At 41.1% G+C, this 18037-nt stretch overlaps 1 protein-coding gene across 1 annotated transcript in view; it reads left to right on the top strand.

Moving 5' to 3' along the window:
* Positions 1–6904: 6904 nt before the first annotated feature.
* Positions 6905–18037, top strand: part of zbtb46 (zinc finger and BTB domain containing 46) — a 73178-nt gene continuing 62045 nt past the window's right edge. The window contains 2 exon segments of the mRNA XM_088990638.1: positions 6905–7134; positions 13771–13867. Of these exon segments, the coding sequence (XP_088846764.1) occupies positions 13852–13867 (16 nt within the window). The 5' untranslated portion in view covers positions 6905–7134; positions 13771–13851.

The following is an 18037-nucleotide window of genomic DNA, read 5'->3' as shown; positions in this document are numbered from 1 at the left end:
GTTATCAATAGAGATGGATGGATGGATAGTTATGTATAGATATGGATGGATGGAAGGAATGGTGGATACTTATGGATTGATAGATGTGGATGGATAGTTATCGATAGATAGAGATGGATGGATGGATAGTTATGGATGGATAGTTATGTATGGATAGATATGGATGCATAGATATCGATAGCGAGATGGATGGATGCATGGTTATCAATAGATAGAGAGATGGATGGATAGTTATGTATAGATATGGATGGATGGAAGGAATGATGGATAGTTATGGATAGATAGATATGGGTGGATGGATGGTTATCGATAGATAGAGATGGATGGATGGATAGTTATGGATAGATAGACAGTTATTGATAGTGAGAGATGGATGGATGGGTAGGTGGGTGGGTGGATGGATGGTTGGTTATCAATAGATAGAGATTTATGGATGGATAGTTATGGATGGTTATCGATAGATAGGGATGGATGGATAGGTGGGTGGATGGTGAGGTGGGTGGATGGATGGATGGTTATCAATGATAGAGATGGGTGGATGGATAGTTGTGGATAGATAGATATGGATGGATATGGAATTGATATGGATGGATATGGTTGGATTGATAGCTAGATGGATAGATAAGTGCGTAGATGGATATATACATAGATGGAAAGATAGATTGATGGCACAGATAATTTGCTGTGGAGTGGAGTGAGTTCGTGACCCCCGAGTGGTCAGGTGGGTCAAATGGAACAGTGAGGCTGGGCCTTAAAAGGTCACGTAAGGGACAGGGGAGGCTTGACAGAGTGGGGCGGACGTGGTGGGAGGACACCGTTAACCCTTTCCCCTGGATGCTTGCCTGCAGTGACGAGAGAGGAATTGTAGAGAGGAGAAGAGAGGTCACGTCATGGTAGCATAGCAACCAGGTTGGAGTGTGGGCTGAGGCGAGCAACAATATGTAATATTGCTGAGAGGTTAGACGGCTTCGAGGAACCTTTCAAGATGGATGCGGAAAGAGAGATGCACTTTCTGCACACAAGAGGAGGAGGGAAGCCAACAGAGGGGGTGGGGGTCATGGAAACGCAGTGGAGGAAAGACAATCGCCAATTCTCCCATCTTCCTCCAACACCTGCTCCTCCTCCTCCATCCATCGCTCTATCGTTCCCTGTTCCTCCCTGCACTCGGAGCGTCATTAAAACAAGTGGAGTTGTTTGGAGCGTGGGGCTACACTGAGACATTGACCTCCACAATAAGAAGACATTCTAGCTTCGGGGGATGAGAAGATCGTTCTCTGAATATGTCTTCTTATTTTCGTTTAGTTCAGTGGAATAAATGAGATTGGGAGGGTTTCGGAAAGCATAGATCGGGATCAAGATGGTTGACCTACAGAAAGGGAGTGGGAGATCACAGGCCTTGGGGGGTGGAGGGTTGATGAAGCATTCACAACAACTAATAAACAAAGCAGAAGAGGAGCTTCACATTTCATATGCAAACACCAGTGGCGGACCATCATGGCCTGCATAGCCTTCTCTGCTGGCCTAAAAAATATCTGAATCACGGACTGATGTTAATTATATTTTGTCCATGAATTCTTCTTAAATAATTCCAAATTCTCGTTCAGATTCCTTTCATTACATTTCCCCGCTTCCGCTGCTTCCAGACGTGTTTTTTTTTTCGTATTTAAGCATTTAACCAATCACATTTCAGCCATCATTTGTTAAAAGTGTCAAAAATCTACCTGGATGCCTTCGGAATCAGTTCTGCGAACCCTGGAGCATCAAATGTGTCGATCAAACTGTTGCTCTAACCATTTAACCAATCGAGATTTTGAGTTGGCAACCCAAAAGGGGTACTAGCGCCTTCTTGAAGGCGCTGGTCAATGTCAGAGTTTTCGCAAACTATGATTTGGCTAGTCGCATGATTGGCGAGTCACTATCCAATTATAGCATCACTAGCCACTTCTCATGAGAGCATACTGGCCAGAGGTAGCACAATTTATAGCTAGCTGCATAATCAAATACATTCTGTTGATTTAATAGCAATTTTGTCAAGCCGCAAGAGCTGAAGGAGGAGAAGAAATGGCCAGCAGCTTCCAGAGGCATCTTTACTGTACATCAGCAACCTCAGAGTCCACTGGGTGAAACGAGGACAGACCACCACCCACCCCCCATTTCCCGCTGCATGTCGCTGTCACACAGCAACGAAATGTGTGGGAAGCGAGCGCGAATACATTCCCCTTATCCTCCACACGTTTGCAAACATCCTCTCAATCCAATAACCTCCATTCACTCGCTTTCCCCCCCATGTCACTCTCTGTTCAAGTCTGACTTTCAGCTCCCTGTTTTAGCGCCATCTCTTTCCCTTGCCATCCTCGATTCCCTATGATCAATAACGAACTCCAAAGTTTCTTTTTCTCTCGAAGGGAAGACTCGCCGCTGATTTTAGTGTCACTAAACTGCACCTTTGCTCATAATGTAGTCTAGCACCTTGTGCCAAATATTCCTTTGTGAACCCCCTCGCCCCCCAGCCCTCTGCTTGCACCTGGAAGAGATAGTGTTCTTTCAGCCTCAGGCTCTGCTTTCAATAAAGCCAAGGCTGCGATGGCATGGGCGGTACACAGCTGTTCCCCACAGTAAATTGATAGCGGAGGGTCGGGGATCAGCGGATCGTGTTATTTTTATGAAACGTGTAGATTTTTTCCTAGTTTAATCGATGTGAACGATAAAGTTGCCACACTCCTCGATGGGGTTGGGGCGGGGGGGGGGGGGTGTATGCCAGGTCTAAGCTCTCTGATGGACTTAAAATTTTAAAGAGTTCAAATTCACAGTGTCACGAAAGAGAAGCCTTCCTATGTCAGTTTGATACATTATCCTCTCATCGAGTGATGCAGCCTAGAGCGACTGGAGTAGGAAAACAATTGCAGTTAGTGATTGCCGTCATACATCTACTGATACACCGGAACAGAAAAACTGCCCTTGAATTGGCTTTTGAGTCATTTTTCTTGAAACACACACACACACATATAAATCATGCGAGTGTCGAGGAAGATGTGGATGGCAACAAAGAAGAGAAAATGGCTAATACGTTTGAAATTTGAGAGGCTGTTGGCAATGTTGGCACTGGACGATGGCAACTTGGCAACACACATGGTTATGCTTTGAGATAGCAGGTCCAGTCACTGATGACTATGCTTGTGACTCCAAACACCGGTTATCGCTGGACTGAATATCAATACCATATTTTCTGCTGTATAAGCCTTGATTTTCTTCAAAAGATGACTCTGCGCCTTATACGTAGTTGCGCCTTATATGTAAAGTAATAATGAGCTACATACAACAGATCTCGCAGCAACAGGTCTATCAGCACTCACCGATTGACTCCATTTCCCCCTGTAGAAGAACTGGTACGTAACGCCAGCCTCTACTGTAGCGCCTTATAATGTGCTGTGCCATCTAGTTGGTAAAGTTTTATATATTCATATATTATATTTGGAAAACTTTTTTTCATCCATTGAAGTTTCTCCTTATAGTCTGGTTGCCGGGTCCATATGCGAAGTTATTGCTAGCTAGCCTGCACACGGCTCATTAGCTTCCACACTTGCTTTCTGCGGTCTCTCGCAGAAGTACAGTAAAGTCTCGTTATATCGATATTCAAGGGAGTCCGAAAAAATATCGATATAACCGGGACTATCGATATATCCGACCCTGTTTGCATGTAATTTTCTCAGTGCGTACATAGAAATAGTATCGATATAACCGGGACTATCGATATATCCGATATCGATATAACGAGACTTTACTGTATATTGATGCTAGCATGGGGCTTGTCAAAGTGCCACTGACATTTGACTGTTTTATCAATGGTATTGTTTCATTGCATTCAACCTGAGGTGTACGATATTCGTCACCTTTATTACTCGTCGGGCTTATTTAAAAAGGGGCGTTTACCTGTTTTGACATCTACGTCTACCATCCAATCAAAATTGCTCATTGAACATCAACGGCCACCTTAGGTCAGGATCCTCCAATCAAAATTGTGCTTTCCGCCAACTGCAGCCCAAACAGGAAACAAACAGCGAAAAAGCGAGAATATGTATTTTGTTTTATCGGCGAGCCAGATGCAATCATCAATAGAGCCAGATATGGCTCGCCAGCCATAGGTTCCTGACCGCTGGGTTAGAGCAACAGTTTGATTGACACATTTGATGCTCCAGGGCCTGCAGAACTGATTGTGAAGCCCTCCAGGTAGATTTCTGATAAATGATGGCTGAAACGTGATTGTTTAAATGCTTAATTTGGAAAAACAAGGAAACAATTCACATGGTAAAGTTGTCATTGGAATGCAGTAATGTTGCATATATTTCATGTAAAATAAACCCAGGGGGAAAAAAAAGAAGCTTGCTTACTCACGCCACTTGTGGGAAAGAAAAATCCCCCTTCTAAACGTGAGATCAACTCAACATACAGATTTACCACAGAAATATTCCTTTTAAAAAAGACATCACGTGACTCGAGACGGTGTTTTCCAGGCCCTTTTTTTCAAACTGTCAACGGCAGTGGTCCGACCACCCCCACCCGGTAGTGTTTTTCCTCCGGTTTCCACCAGAGGGGGTGTCATTCCCCGAGTCCCTGCCGACCGGTGAGTCCCATGGCAACAGATGGTACACGTGTCATCCATTGGATACGTCTAAACACAAATATCGATTATTATATTTATTATGAAGATGATAATTATTCTTACAACTTCTCATCTTTTTACCAATGTTAGTAAAATTAGTTAGTAATGTTACTACAATGTTAGTAGTAATAGTATCATTAACATTAATATCATCTTTCTATCTATTTGAGTTACTTCTGGGTTAGGTGAATGCTGGCGCGTGTGTGGCTGCCGCTGCTCACCCGCAGAAAAACTATCCTGTGACCGTAAAGTGTCCTTGAGACTTTTGAAAGGCGCTCATAAATGAAATGCATTATTATTATATTATATTATGTAAATTTCTCCACTGTGAGACTAATAAAGGCAAATCCAATCCAATCCAATCCAATTATTATTATTATTATTATTATTATTATTATTATTATTATTATTATTATAAAATGATTTGGAAAATATTCTATCCATTAATAAAAGTATTTGATTTCTAACCCAACCTATGCCCTTCTCAATAAATACCCAGTCTTGCTTGAATTTAAAATATAACAATAATAACAATAAAAATAATATGGAAAATGTATATCATTGTTTAAACATATTTGATGATGTTCCTAAAATTTGATGTTAGTGATTTTACATTATTGAGATGATTTTCCTATTATTTGTGTATTTATCTGCCCGTTTTATTTCAATGCATTTCCACCATTATATTAGTATAGTAGTATTGATTTGTGAAGACATTACAAAGTAATTTAAATCGATAAATGTATTTTTCATACCTTTACAACCCGAGTGCCATGTTACACAAGTACAGTATAATGACTCAATTTCTCAGTTTTTTTTTTCCATACCTTATTATTTCTTCAATACAGTACTGTATCCGTTTGCTGATTTGTCTGTAGTGACTAGAAGAAGAATAAAAAGTTTCTATGAGTACAATAGAAAAACAGAAAAGTGTCAACTTTGCGTCAAATGAAACAGGGCCAAATTTCAAATACAGTAATACCTCGGTTTACGAACCCTTGGCTTACAAACTTTTCGGTTTATGAACGTTACCTTTATGAAAATTTTACCTTGGCATACGACCTTTACCTTGGCATACGAACTTTACTTTGGCATACAAACTTTTTTCGTACACTGAGCTGCCTCGATGAGTGATGTGTCGTTCGCAAACGAGCCCGTTCTTCTAACAACAAAATGGCAGCCGACTGTTTTTGTCCTATATTCCCTGCCCCCAGTTTATGGTTAAAGCCACGTGATTGGTCAAGAACGGAGCAGTGAAGGGAGGTGGTTTAAACATTAAAGAGACAGGCAGACGACAGTGAGAGAGTTTCAACTTTGATCGTTCAAAGGCAGAGTGTAGACTGCAAGGTCAATTTGGCTCCACAAACAACCCGCACAAGCCATCTGTACACTTGATTGATCAACACAGCTAAACAGAACACAATTGATGAGGAACTAGATACAATTATCACAGCTAAAGCACTTACAAGGGATCATTCCTCAAGATGGTGAAAGAAGGTTACATTCCTCATACAAGTGTTTAATGCTGATGAAACCGGCCACTCCATTCCATCAAGCCATTAACGACCATCACAAAGGTAAATAAAACAACTTTATTATACACACAGTTTATTTATTTAATTATACACATTTATTATACTTAAAATAACGTATATTTTGTGTAGTTTTGAGGCTTAGAAAATTAGAAAGGAGAAAAGTATGTCTTATGGGGATTTGGGAATGGATTATTCTCATTTTAATTGTTTCCTATGGGAAATTAATTTTTGGGATACACACTTTTTGGCTTATACACTCTGTCTGGGAACCAATTGGGTTTGTAAGCCAAGGTATCACTGTAGAGCTTTTCTATCCTGAATCAATTGTATCAGGTTCATTACTATAACTGTACCGTAAACCATTAGAGGCCTTTTGGAATTGTGTTTCTTTTGTTTTAATATCTCCCTTGCCTCAATTAAGATGTGGAAACACTGCTTTATTGTACCACAATAAGATATTCATTTTGATGATGATGATGATGATGAGGAGGAGGTGGAGGATAATTGCCCAGAGAGAAAAAAAGACGTTCAGGGGTAAGTGAGAGAAAGAGGGACAGAGGTGAGGGGGAGGAAGAGAAAGTATAATGGGGGAAGGAGTGAAGAAGAGGAGATGAGGGGAGGTAGGGGGAGTATGAGGAGGAGGAGGGGAGGCTCCTGATAGCAAGACACGGAAGAGCCGGGGAGGGAGAAGCTGGGAGAGCGAGAGAAAACGGGGCTGGGGAGTGCGAGAAAACACGGGGAATTACACTTGGCAGAAAAGACACGCATAGGAGAGGACTGAGCTTCCCGAGTGGACACCCCATCGCGCTCCCCACGCTCCACTCATCATCCTCCCCGACCGTGTCGTGTCTCGGGGTTGTCACACCACGTTGGACTCGGAGGGAAGCGGCATCACCGTGAAACCCGGAGCCCATTCAGAGCCAGCCCATGGGGTAACAGGTAGGTCTCCATTACGCCTTCCTTACAAATAGAAGCTTCTTCTTCTTTCTTTCTTTTTTAAATCAGCTTTCGAAGACTTAGCCACGCTGCCAGTCTCTGCATATTTTATTCTTTTAACGAGTTCCATTGGCGTGTCCAGCTTCTTGTTGGAACTCAGACACAACGTCCAATATCATACGTATGGATACCTGCCCAGTGTGTTTATTTAGCTTTCAAATAAATGAGTTATATGACGATGGCTACCCGAGGGGGTCGCCGTGACAATCCTCTCAAGAGTGAACGGTGTGAAAGTACCTGTCTGCTGCTTTGTGGAAACTGTCACCGTCGTTGACAACGCGTGGCGTATCACGCAATTGAACATGACTCACACTTGTCTGGCTTTGTTGGTGTTGACACGCTGCTCTCCGAGTCAACTTTTGAAACAGAAACTTGAGTTGGGGGTGCCAAAGAACTACTCGTTGGTGTGGTTACGGCTCGCGAGCACTTTTAAGCAGGGTTGCTGAGACGCTTGTGTAGCCGTCTGGAGAGCGGGCATGAACCCTTCTTCGTCTGGCCTCAGTTAACCTCCAAGGGGGGCTTCTTCTTCTTCTTTGTGCGATTTATGCTGTGTCAACAGACCAAATTTCACTACCAGGAAATACACGATCGGCGTTCGTGCCAAGGTGACTGACTATTTTACATTGGGAAAATGTCACTGCACGCCAACAAACCGGTGTATCATAAAATGTCTCATCTCAGTTTCTGCACAAATGATGGAACTGTGAGGCTGTTTCATTGATCACAAAGCAGGTACATTCTGTTGTATGAATGGCAACAGGTGATTGGTCATTCTGTCATCTAGTGGAAATGTTGTTGTCATTGTTTTGCCTATCAACGTGCTGTATGTAGCCAAAATAGATAGATGAACAAAGATCGATTATTTGGAGTAAATAAATAAACCGAATAGAGAGCTCAAATGCTCACTTAAATAAACAAGATTTTTTTTCTGATAAGTGATCGTTTTTGGAGATATGAGGATTTCATTTGATGGCAGTGGAATGCATGTAACTGACTGTGGATGAACACGCAGCGTACTGGATCAGAATCAGAAAGCCTTTAATAGTCCGACAATGGGGAAATTTACAATCTACAGCAGCAAAATTGAAAGGGGCGGGATAAAAATAAAGTAAATAAATTGTCATGAGGCTGAAATGTACAACTGCACAAAAAAGATTCATAAAAATAACTGCATATAGTGCAAAGTATAAAAATACAGTATAAAAAGCATATTTAATATATGTAACTGTATTGATTTGATATAAGGTGCAATGAATTGCACGAGTGCCATCCGTTAATGATGGTACATTGGCTCTTTGTATTATGATTTTGCATCGCCAAGTTAATATGGAAATACTTCTTCCTTGATAATTATGATTGTGGTTGAGTAAAAAATGAGCACTCTTAAAATAATACCCCCAAAATGTTTCCCGTTGAGAACAATAGGGCTCACAATGTTTCTTTTGCAGTGTTATGTAGGCGAGGAACATTTGCATAATGTGCAACTGAGAGTCACAGCTCTTGTTTTTTTTGTTGTTGTCCAGTTTAGCAATTTTTGTCCATGTCCCTTGGTGTGCATTGGGGATGACAGTAGATGTTGTCATCATTGACGATTAAAGTCGATTGATCTCAGCCCTGGCCTCCCTCAGATGGCTTTGCATGTTGTTTTTGTGGGATTTATCGTATTTTAGTAAAATGTGACAATAATGCAGGCTCACTGTTATTGAAGGCTCTTGCCTTTTATATTAAAGCGAAAGCAGTTTGGAGACATAAGCCAGTGTCTTATTGTGGCGATCATAAAGAGTTGTGTCGGGAAGGGCATCTGATGTAAAATCTTGGCCGAAAACAAACATGCAAATCAAAAATCTAAAGATGGAGGAAATTGATTCACTGTGGCAACCCCTGACGGGAAAAGCCCATAGGAAAAGAAGAAGAAACAGTTTTTGTCCATTTCTGCCTTGTCATTGACTGGTGACGAGTTAGGGTCTGTCCTTCCTCCCACAACCCAAAGTTGTCTGGGATCGACTGCAGTTCACTCTGACCCTAATTAGGATAAGACGTATGAATCATTCATGGTTGAATGCATGTAATATAATTAAAAATTGTATGGCCTGTTTATGTGTACGGTAGACACATTATTTCTCCATTCCTTGTGTATCTATCGATCTTTCTGTTAATATTCGATAAACACATTGTTAGTAAAGCCTTTTCTGATGAAAGAAATCCTTTAAATGTCCAGGGCTCAAACAACACAATTTGACAGTGACTAACTGGATTTTTTTTGATGAAAAGACAATCGGGTGATTTCCCAAACTGTTTTAAAACCTGGATGGATTTGTACAGTTGTTTAGTCCTCCCTAATGCCAGTTCAAGAGTTCCATCTTGGAACAATTAAGCCCTCCAAATTCCTTTATTCGGTTCTTCAATTATCATGTGATTATATATTGTGTCGTGTGCATGTGTATGTTAGCGTCGGTTTTGTCAGGCCAAAAAGTTTCTTGTTTTATATATCAAAGAGTCTGAATGAGTTTGCATTTCTCATGCCTGTGAGACTCACACCGTTGCTTCGCTGGTTATGGTTCATGGGGACCCCCCCCCCCCCCCCTCGGATGTCTCCTTAAACTTTTTAGATTAACTGCCTCCATCGCATATTGCGAATACAGGTGCTCCTAATCCTGGTGGGGAGCCTGTGGGGGATGTGTGTGTAGCAGCTGTCGTCTCTGTCCACCTATCGAGCACTATCTAGCGAGCTCATCTCCCTGCCCCCAATTAGAAACAGGTGAGTTTGATGCCTCCTCAACAGGGACCCCCCCCCGCCCCCCACACATACAAATGAGACTCCATTGATGGATCGGGCTTATATTTCACAGTTTAAAAAGTATGCTATTGCAAGGCCACTAAAGCGTTTCTGGTCTTTGTACTTGGTCATGAAGTGTTCAATTAAGAAATCAATTTTGAATGGGTTTGCAATTTTTTCCCCTCATTAGTTAAAAATCAACAGTAAATGGAAGCATATTTGTTGTGTTTCTTAAAACTGCGTCGCTTGAGAAATGTAGCTGTGACTGATTCAATGCTGTCACGTTTCGGTTTGTGACCAACAGGTGGTACTGTCGGGCCCCGCCTGCAGCGGCACAGGTATTGGTCGTTTTAATCAGTGGCAGTTGAAAGGACTCCCGGCATGACGATTCCGTGTCAGGTCATTGTTTGTTTCACCCTGTCAGGTTTGTTTCGTCTTTTACACAGGGTTTTGTTTGCTACTTTGGACCTTTTTGTTAAGAAAATTTTACTGTTTGAGATTTTGTTCCTGCCGAGTTTGTTCCATACAATTTGTCAAATACACCCTGCTCCTCCCACGTGCCTGCTTTTTTTGGGGTCCACCACCACCTCCACTTTGCGAATCGTGACGAGTGCGTGTGCTAGCAAATTATCATCTCGTAAAATTGAAATAAAAGAAGACAATAAAATTCACTATTGATTAAACTTGACGGTACTGATAAGGGACACATGATATTGGTCAGCATCAGTTTACGTTTGTTTTGATATATATTCCAAATTATTCCCACATGCACACAACCACTTGCATTGGTTGACCGTGAATGCCCTGCAATGTTGTACGTACAGGGTAGACATCCTCAAGGCAATCACCTGGTCGGCTGGCCAGTGGAAAAGAACACACACACACACACACACACACGCACGCATGCACGCGCACACGCACACACACGCACCCACACACACACACTCCTAGTCATTCATTAATGAGTGACTTAAGAGTCGGTGCAGAAAGTTCGAAATCGACCAGACTTGTGCCGGATGTGTAAGGTCAGGCTTCTAGACGATGTTGAAAGACTCCTACAAAAAAGAAAAAAAAGTATATGTGCTTGTTAGTTGATATTTTGAATGAGTTTGCCTTTATACACACAGCATGAGCATTTGATGAGAAATTGAGTGGCTCGGAGCAAATATGTCTTCAGAAACGGTCCTCTAGCCTTAGGCTGCGGCTGGTGCCAGATTTCCATATCAAAGCTCAGGTACGAGACATAGAGACGTAGTGAATGAGGGTGAAAACAACCAGAGACACGCTGATGAAACCAATAGTGTTTTTGTTGTTTTATGTTGTTGTTTTCTTAAGCGTCGCATGTTTAATTTGGTGTGTCCACACTATCCATAATTATCAAAACTCCTCCGGTTAAAAACCACACAAGTCGTGACAAAATTCCCAAGTTTTGTCTGTTCATTCACTGCGATCATCATGTGAGAAGTGCTAGAACAGCTTTCTGCTTATATAAATAACACTTCGGACCTGAGCATTGTTTTTTATACACTTTGTTTAAAAAAACAAACATAAAAACAATGCATATATATATATATATATATATATATATATATATATATATATATATATATATATATATATATATATATATATATATATATATATATATATATATGTATATATATATATGGATATATATATATATATATATATATATGTATATATATGTATGTATTTATTGTTTTATGCATGATTTTACTGTTTTGTGTGTTGTCTTTGTTGTAAAGTGTCCTTGAGTGTTCAGAAAGGCGCTTGTAAATTAAATGTATTATTATTATTATTATATGTATATATATATATATATATATATATATATATATATATATATATATATATATATATATATATATATGTGTATGTACAGTAAAGTCTCGTTATATCGATATTCAAGGGAGTCCGAAAAAATATCGATATAACCGGGACTATCGATATATCCGACCCTGTTTGCATGTAATTTTCTCCGTGCGTGCATAGAAATAGTCTCGATATAACCGGGACTATCGATATATCCGATATCGATATAACGAGACTTTACTGTATATATATTGCAGTATATATATATATATATATATATATATATATATATATATATATATATATATATATATATATATATATATATATATATATATATTGCAGTGAATGTTTGCCTTTTTTTTTGAAGCGTTTGTTCATTTTTATGTTTAAAATATCCTTTAATTTCTTTCTATCCGATGGATGTGAATGTGTTTCAATTGTATGCAGACTTTAACACTCTGACTTGATGGTGACACTAATGAATGGATGGACTCTCTGTTTAGCGTTGTTGAACATTATCCGGCTTTGCAGAGTTTAGTAAGCCAGTTGTGAACTGGAGCACTAAAGTGCCACTAACAAGACCTGTTTAACATTCCCTCGCCCGCTCACCATACAATTATTCCACTTGGCTGCTATTAACATGTACAGTAGGAACTGGCTTTTAATTGGCCTGATATGACTAATGCCAGATCAACTCGGATTTGCTAATTAGTTTTTGCTTTAAAAGTGCCATCAGGACATGAAATATTCATTGATGTGAGGTAGAGCGAGGACTGTGGGTGGAATTATGGGATATTAGTACTATAGGCGGGCTGCTCCAGTGCGCCGGGAGAAGAGATTGAACCTTCGCCGGCTTGTTGTGGTCGCTTATTCATACTTTGGGTGAGGTGTTAGTGTTTCGTCACACGCCCACACACCACCTCCATTCAAAGCATCGCAAGGCCACATCTTCTCCACCAGTCGCCACCTACGTACTCTCTCCATCTCTCCAGCAACCCCAATCAGTTTTTTTAAACTCACATCTTCGGCAACATGTGCACTATTGTCCTGTAGTGCGGTGGAAGATTTAGGATACTCTTCTTCTCACTTTCTCACAGTGTTCAAAACTTCTTGAACTACAATGACAAGAAGACAGAAGTGTTACTTTTTTTGTCCCAGTTGCCCATGTACATCTCATCCTGTTGACTTGGGCAACCTGCCTCCTAATCTGAAATCAACAGTCTTAAACTTGGGTCTTAAAGTGGACAGTGACTTTAAACTTGACCGACAAATTGGTACTGTTGTTAAATCCAGTTTCTTTCATTTTAGGAAGCTGGCTAAAATAAAACCTCTCCTTTCTCATGAGTACATTGAAGCAGTACTTCATGTGTTTGTCACATCTCGTCTCGATTGCTGTAATGTGCTTTTCTTTGGAGTCAGCCAATCCTCCATAAAGCATCTCCAACTGGTCCAGAATGCTGCTGCTCACGTCTTGACTGGTACTTGAAAGAGGGAGCACATAACTCCAACTCTGGCATCCTTTAATTGGCTCCCCATACATTTTAGATGACCTCACACCTCTCCGAGCTCATCCACCACAACACCTTCCCGATGCCTCAGGTCTGCTGACCACACATTATTAGATGTGCCAAAAACTAAACAGAGGCTCAGAGAGGATTGAGCCTTTTCCGTTGCTGGTCCCACTCTCTGGAATGACCTGCTACTGAACATTCGGCAAGCCCTCTCGCTGCCCATCTTTAAAACCTGTCTCAAAACTCACTTTGACTCAGCATGAGTCCGACTTGATCTTGGTTTCACTCCCTGGTGCTTTCTACTATCTTCGTGACTGCTTTATTTACTGTATATAATAGCTGTGTATGTAAGCGCTTTGTGACAGCTTCAGTATTGTATTGTGTTGTGTCTGTGACGTTGCCTCTCCGCCCTTTGTGTTGCAATGGGGTCACTCACATTTGTCACATCTTGTTCAGGGTTTTCCAGATGAAACTTCCACCTTGGGAAACTTGAAGCTCTCTCGCTCACTCTCACTCTGAAATGGTTTTTGAGAAGCTATGGCTGTCATTGTAGGTAAGCTAACCCCACAGTTTAATTGTCGAAGAGTTGCATGCGTGCAGTGTGAGATGCCAGGGCATAGAGTGTTTCCTATCACACTATGGATGGTTCGCAAGATATGTTACACCACTGTCAGATGTAGTTGTGCGCACCAGGTTTCTTAGTCGCAAAATGACTGCCTTGGCAAATTAATCATACAGGCCGGGGGTAGCAAACTCCCGTTCCTTGAGAGTCATACACTGCCTGCCTTTAATATCTCTAACAAGCCTGATTCAATTGATCATAATCATTTCAATCTTTGACAGATTGATAATGAGCTGATCATTTAATCGCGGCCTACACTAATTTTTGACCTCTAAACTCAAATTATACGATCACATTGTGAAAGAGTAATGTGGTTTACCACAAGGTTTTTTGTTGGGTCCCAATGTATTTCTATTTTATTTGAATCCTTTATGAACAAGCTCTAACGTTTAGAAACATTTACTACTTTGTTATGCTCACAGAAGGATATGAAATAATTAGTGATAACCACAAAGAGGGAAGTGATAATATTCACGCTTTGATTAGTCAGAAATAAGCGTATAAAAGCGAACCTCAACTCATGGTGTTTGGTACTAAAGCGGGCGAATTTGGTAGTAAATAGGGAATTTAAATAGAATTTAAATGGATCTGAAATCCAAAAAGTACATGAAGTCTGCACTGTGACTTTAGATGATCTTGGAAACTGCATACAAAATGTATGAATATGTGGCTTAGTGTTAACAGCTTTTTTCTCAGCCCACCTTTTGGTTGCTTCCCCTCACACTGGCCCCCGTCCTCTCCGTGCCCTCAACTCCTTTCCACCCATTCTCCTCCAGTTCATTTCCCACTCCTCCATATTCCATCTCTCCTCCTCCTCCAGCACCACCACCCTACTGTAAGTGGGCCAGGTGCCTCCTGTGGCCTCCCCTACTCTATTTCTCATTTTTACCCTATGTCTCCTCCGTTTCATATTTTCACCCTCTTCCTGTTCCCTTTCTCGTTTGTATCCCTCCTGCTAACCCAAGATCATATTTATACAGCGCATCCTGTTAGTGTAACAGTCACTAAACAGGGAGACCTGGTAGGATTGGGGTCTGCTGACTAGTTTAAGAACCACTGCTCTAGTCTAAATTGCCCATTGTTGCAAAATGAGTTTGGACAGAAGTTTGTTTATACAGTGATACCTCAGTTTACGAACTTAATTGTTTCCCAGAAACTGCGTATGAGGTGAAGGGTTTGTCTGCCAATCATTTATTTCCCATAAGAAATCAATAAAAATGAGAATAATCTGTTCCCATGTCCCCATAAAACATAATTTCCACCTAAATAAGCCTTAAAACTACACATATATACCTTATTTTATGTCTAATAATTATGCTATTGGATTGTAATTAAAGAAATAAACAGTACTTAAGTAAGTCGTTTTATTTACCTTTGTGATGGTCGTTGATGTAGTTCCCTCTTAATGACATCCGAGTGAAGTTACCATGCTTTCTCGGTGATAATAACCTCACACACCGTCCCCTGCTAGCTGCTTTTTGTTAATCCAAATCAACAGAAGTTTTTCAACCTCTTCTATTGCCTGAGACCGTTGCTTCGACAACACAGAAACACCCTTAGGCACACGTAGCAATGGTCGTCTTAGCATACTGGTACTGGGACGCTAAGTCACACAAACGCACACCTCATTTGTGTTTCTGAATGATCTCCATCTTCTGCTGGACCGTAATTTTATTTGTGTCCTCTTCGGCTTAACACTAGCCTGTGGTGGGGTCTTTTTTGGTCCCATAAACGCAACAGTCCTCCACTCGATAGCAAACCACATCTGCACTCAAAGGAGGTGTGGAAAACTAGTCTGCCAGCCACCGTGGCGCTGTGTGGTTTGGTATTGTTAGTTATTGTTAGTTTGCCATGATTATATTCTCGCAAATTTAATGTTCGTAAGGCAAAAAGTTCGTTAGCTAAAGCGTTCGTAAGCCGAGGCTATCACTATATATGCTCTGTAAATGACTTGGGACCAGGCCGGGATGCAGGCCCCCTTTTGTCTCAAAATGAACCCTAATGAGAGGCTTCAAAAGATGCAAATAACTTCATTGGCATTCAGAAATCAAGGGAATGTATTCCCTTGATTTCATAATGTATGTATGTATGTATCGGCCTGTTTCCTTCATGAGCATGTAATCCAAATGAATGTGCAATCTTGTCTATCGAGGGGAATTCTTTAAAATACAGATCACACATTGTTTCTGGAACTCTTTTTGTCACTTCAGTTCCAGTTAAGAAGTCGTTGTGAACAGAAGTGAAAAAGTCCATATCCCCTTTTCAGGGGGCAAGGGGGCAATTTCCCCTCAAGAGTTGACTAAAAGGGAACACAAAATGAAATGTACCTAACCCATCGCTACTGCCTTGTCGTTTGCGGCTCGGCGGAATGTACACGGTGCGTTTGATTTTATCTCTTCCGCCTCCACTTCCTCCCACTTCACCACCTTTCACTCATCGTCATTCCTTTGTCTTGTTCTCATCCTTACCCGCTTCTTTTTATTCATTTTCTCTCAGGCGCACACCTCCTTGCTTCGTTTTCGCTGCGTCAGCCTCCCACCACCCGATCGTTTTGGTGTGCGCTGGTGTGGGTGATCGGCATTTAGTCCAACACGTGATAGGATCACAACCTCACAAGGAGGGGGATGACTGTCAGCACTCTTCAAAGTTATCATGTTATCATTTCCTCGTTTTGTATTCACTTTCCGTGGCTCCCGGGGTTGCAGGAGTTCGCCATCAGCGCTGTAAGACGGCAAGCGGTGGCCGTTGTTCATGTTAATCAACAGGTGATAGTCTAATGTCCGAGCACATTGAACCTGAAGACATACGGAAAAGGAGACACGTGGAGAGAGGAGCAGATCAATGTGAAAATGTCCATCAGCCTTTTCATTTGATCAGAGTAGCGTTAGTCTTAAAGGATAACCGACGCCTCTGGACAAATTGTGTTCACAATTTGTAAAATCACTTCAAATGACTTCTACTGAGCGTACAGTAAAGTCTCGTTATATCGATATTCAAGGGAGTCCGAAAAAATATCGATATAACCGGGACTATCGATATATCCGACCCTGTTTGCATGTAATTTTCTCCGTGCGTGCATAGAAATAGTATCAATATAACCGGGACTATCGATATATCCGATATCGATATAACGAGACTTTACTGTATTTTAATAAGATTCCACCGCATATATATAGCTACATTTTACGTTTTACCGTGGCGCTGCGTAATTTGGTTCGCCCGCCGAAAACTAGTTCGTCTGCCAAGATTATATTCTCGCGAATTTAATGTTCGTAAGGCAAAATGTTCGTGAGGAAAAGCGTTCGTAAACTGAGGTATCACTGTATATTGTCTCTTCAGATCATGGCCTGTATAATCGTCACTATCAATGGAGGATTCATATGTATCACTCAGTACGGTATACTGTATATGATTTATTTTTATTCACTTTGTTTGCTTTTTTTATGTTAAGTGAAAAACAGGAAAGCATCTGCGGGTCGTGGGTAATTTATCCAACAATAATAGCGGTACATCATAATCACTCAACCGGCCAATCATTATCTAAATATCCCTATTTGTTCTAAAGGGCCTTCTTTCAAAGCAACAGTTTAAGTCACAGAAAGGACAATAACTCATATTGACTCTTAATTGATGGACATTTGCAATAGTGTTGTACGACACCGAGTCTTGTCCTCAAGTGTCTTCCATGTCCAGTTCCCCATTAGTTCACTGCGTGTCGCGACATGGAACATCGATCTCAAGCTACTTGTCTTTCTTTTTCTGCCACAATGCCCGCTTTTGTTCTCCATCACTCATCCTTCACTTTTCCTTTGCATCCCCATCTTCTATCCTCTTTCTTATCATTTGCCGTCTTTTTTTTTTAACTCCAAAATTGTGAGTCGCTCTATATTTAGATGGCCCTCTACTCTCTCCTTGATTCCTCTCCCTTTATCTCACCTCCTTCTTTTTTTATTTCTGCTGTTGAAGGACAGATTTGCCAAAGCGCTTCACGACTCCTCCGTGTTTGATTGTGGCGGCGTTTTGATCAGCTTGATGAGTGACACGCCTGCCTCGGGCCATACTATACAAGTGTGCTTTTATAAACACATCTTTGTATGTAAA

Source organism: Hippocampus bargibanti, linkage group LG01 (assembly GCF_051943395.1).
Source record: "Hippocampus bargibanti isolate YZ-2025 linkage group LG01, ASM5194339v1, whole genome shotgun sequence".
Lineage (NCBI taxonomy): Eukaryota > Metazoa > Chordata > Actinopteri > Syngnathiformes > Syngnathidae > Hippocampus > Hippocampus bargibanti.
The sequence above is the reverse complement of the archived record's forward strand: the minus strand, read 5'-3'. Positions and strand labels throughout refer to the sequence as shown.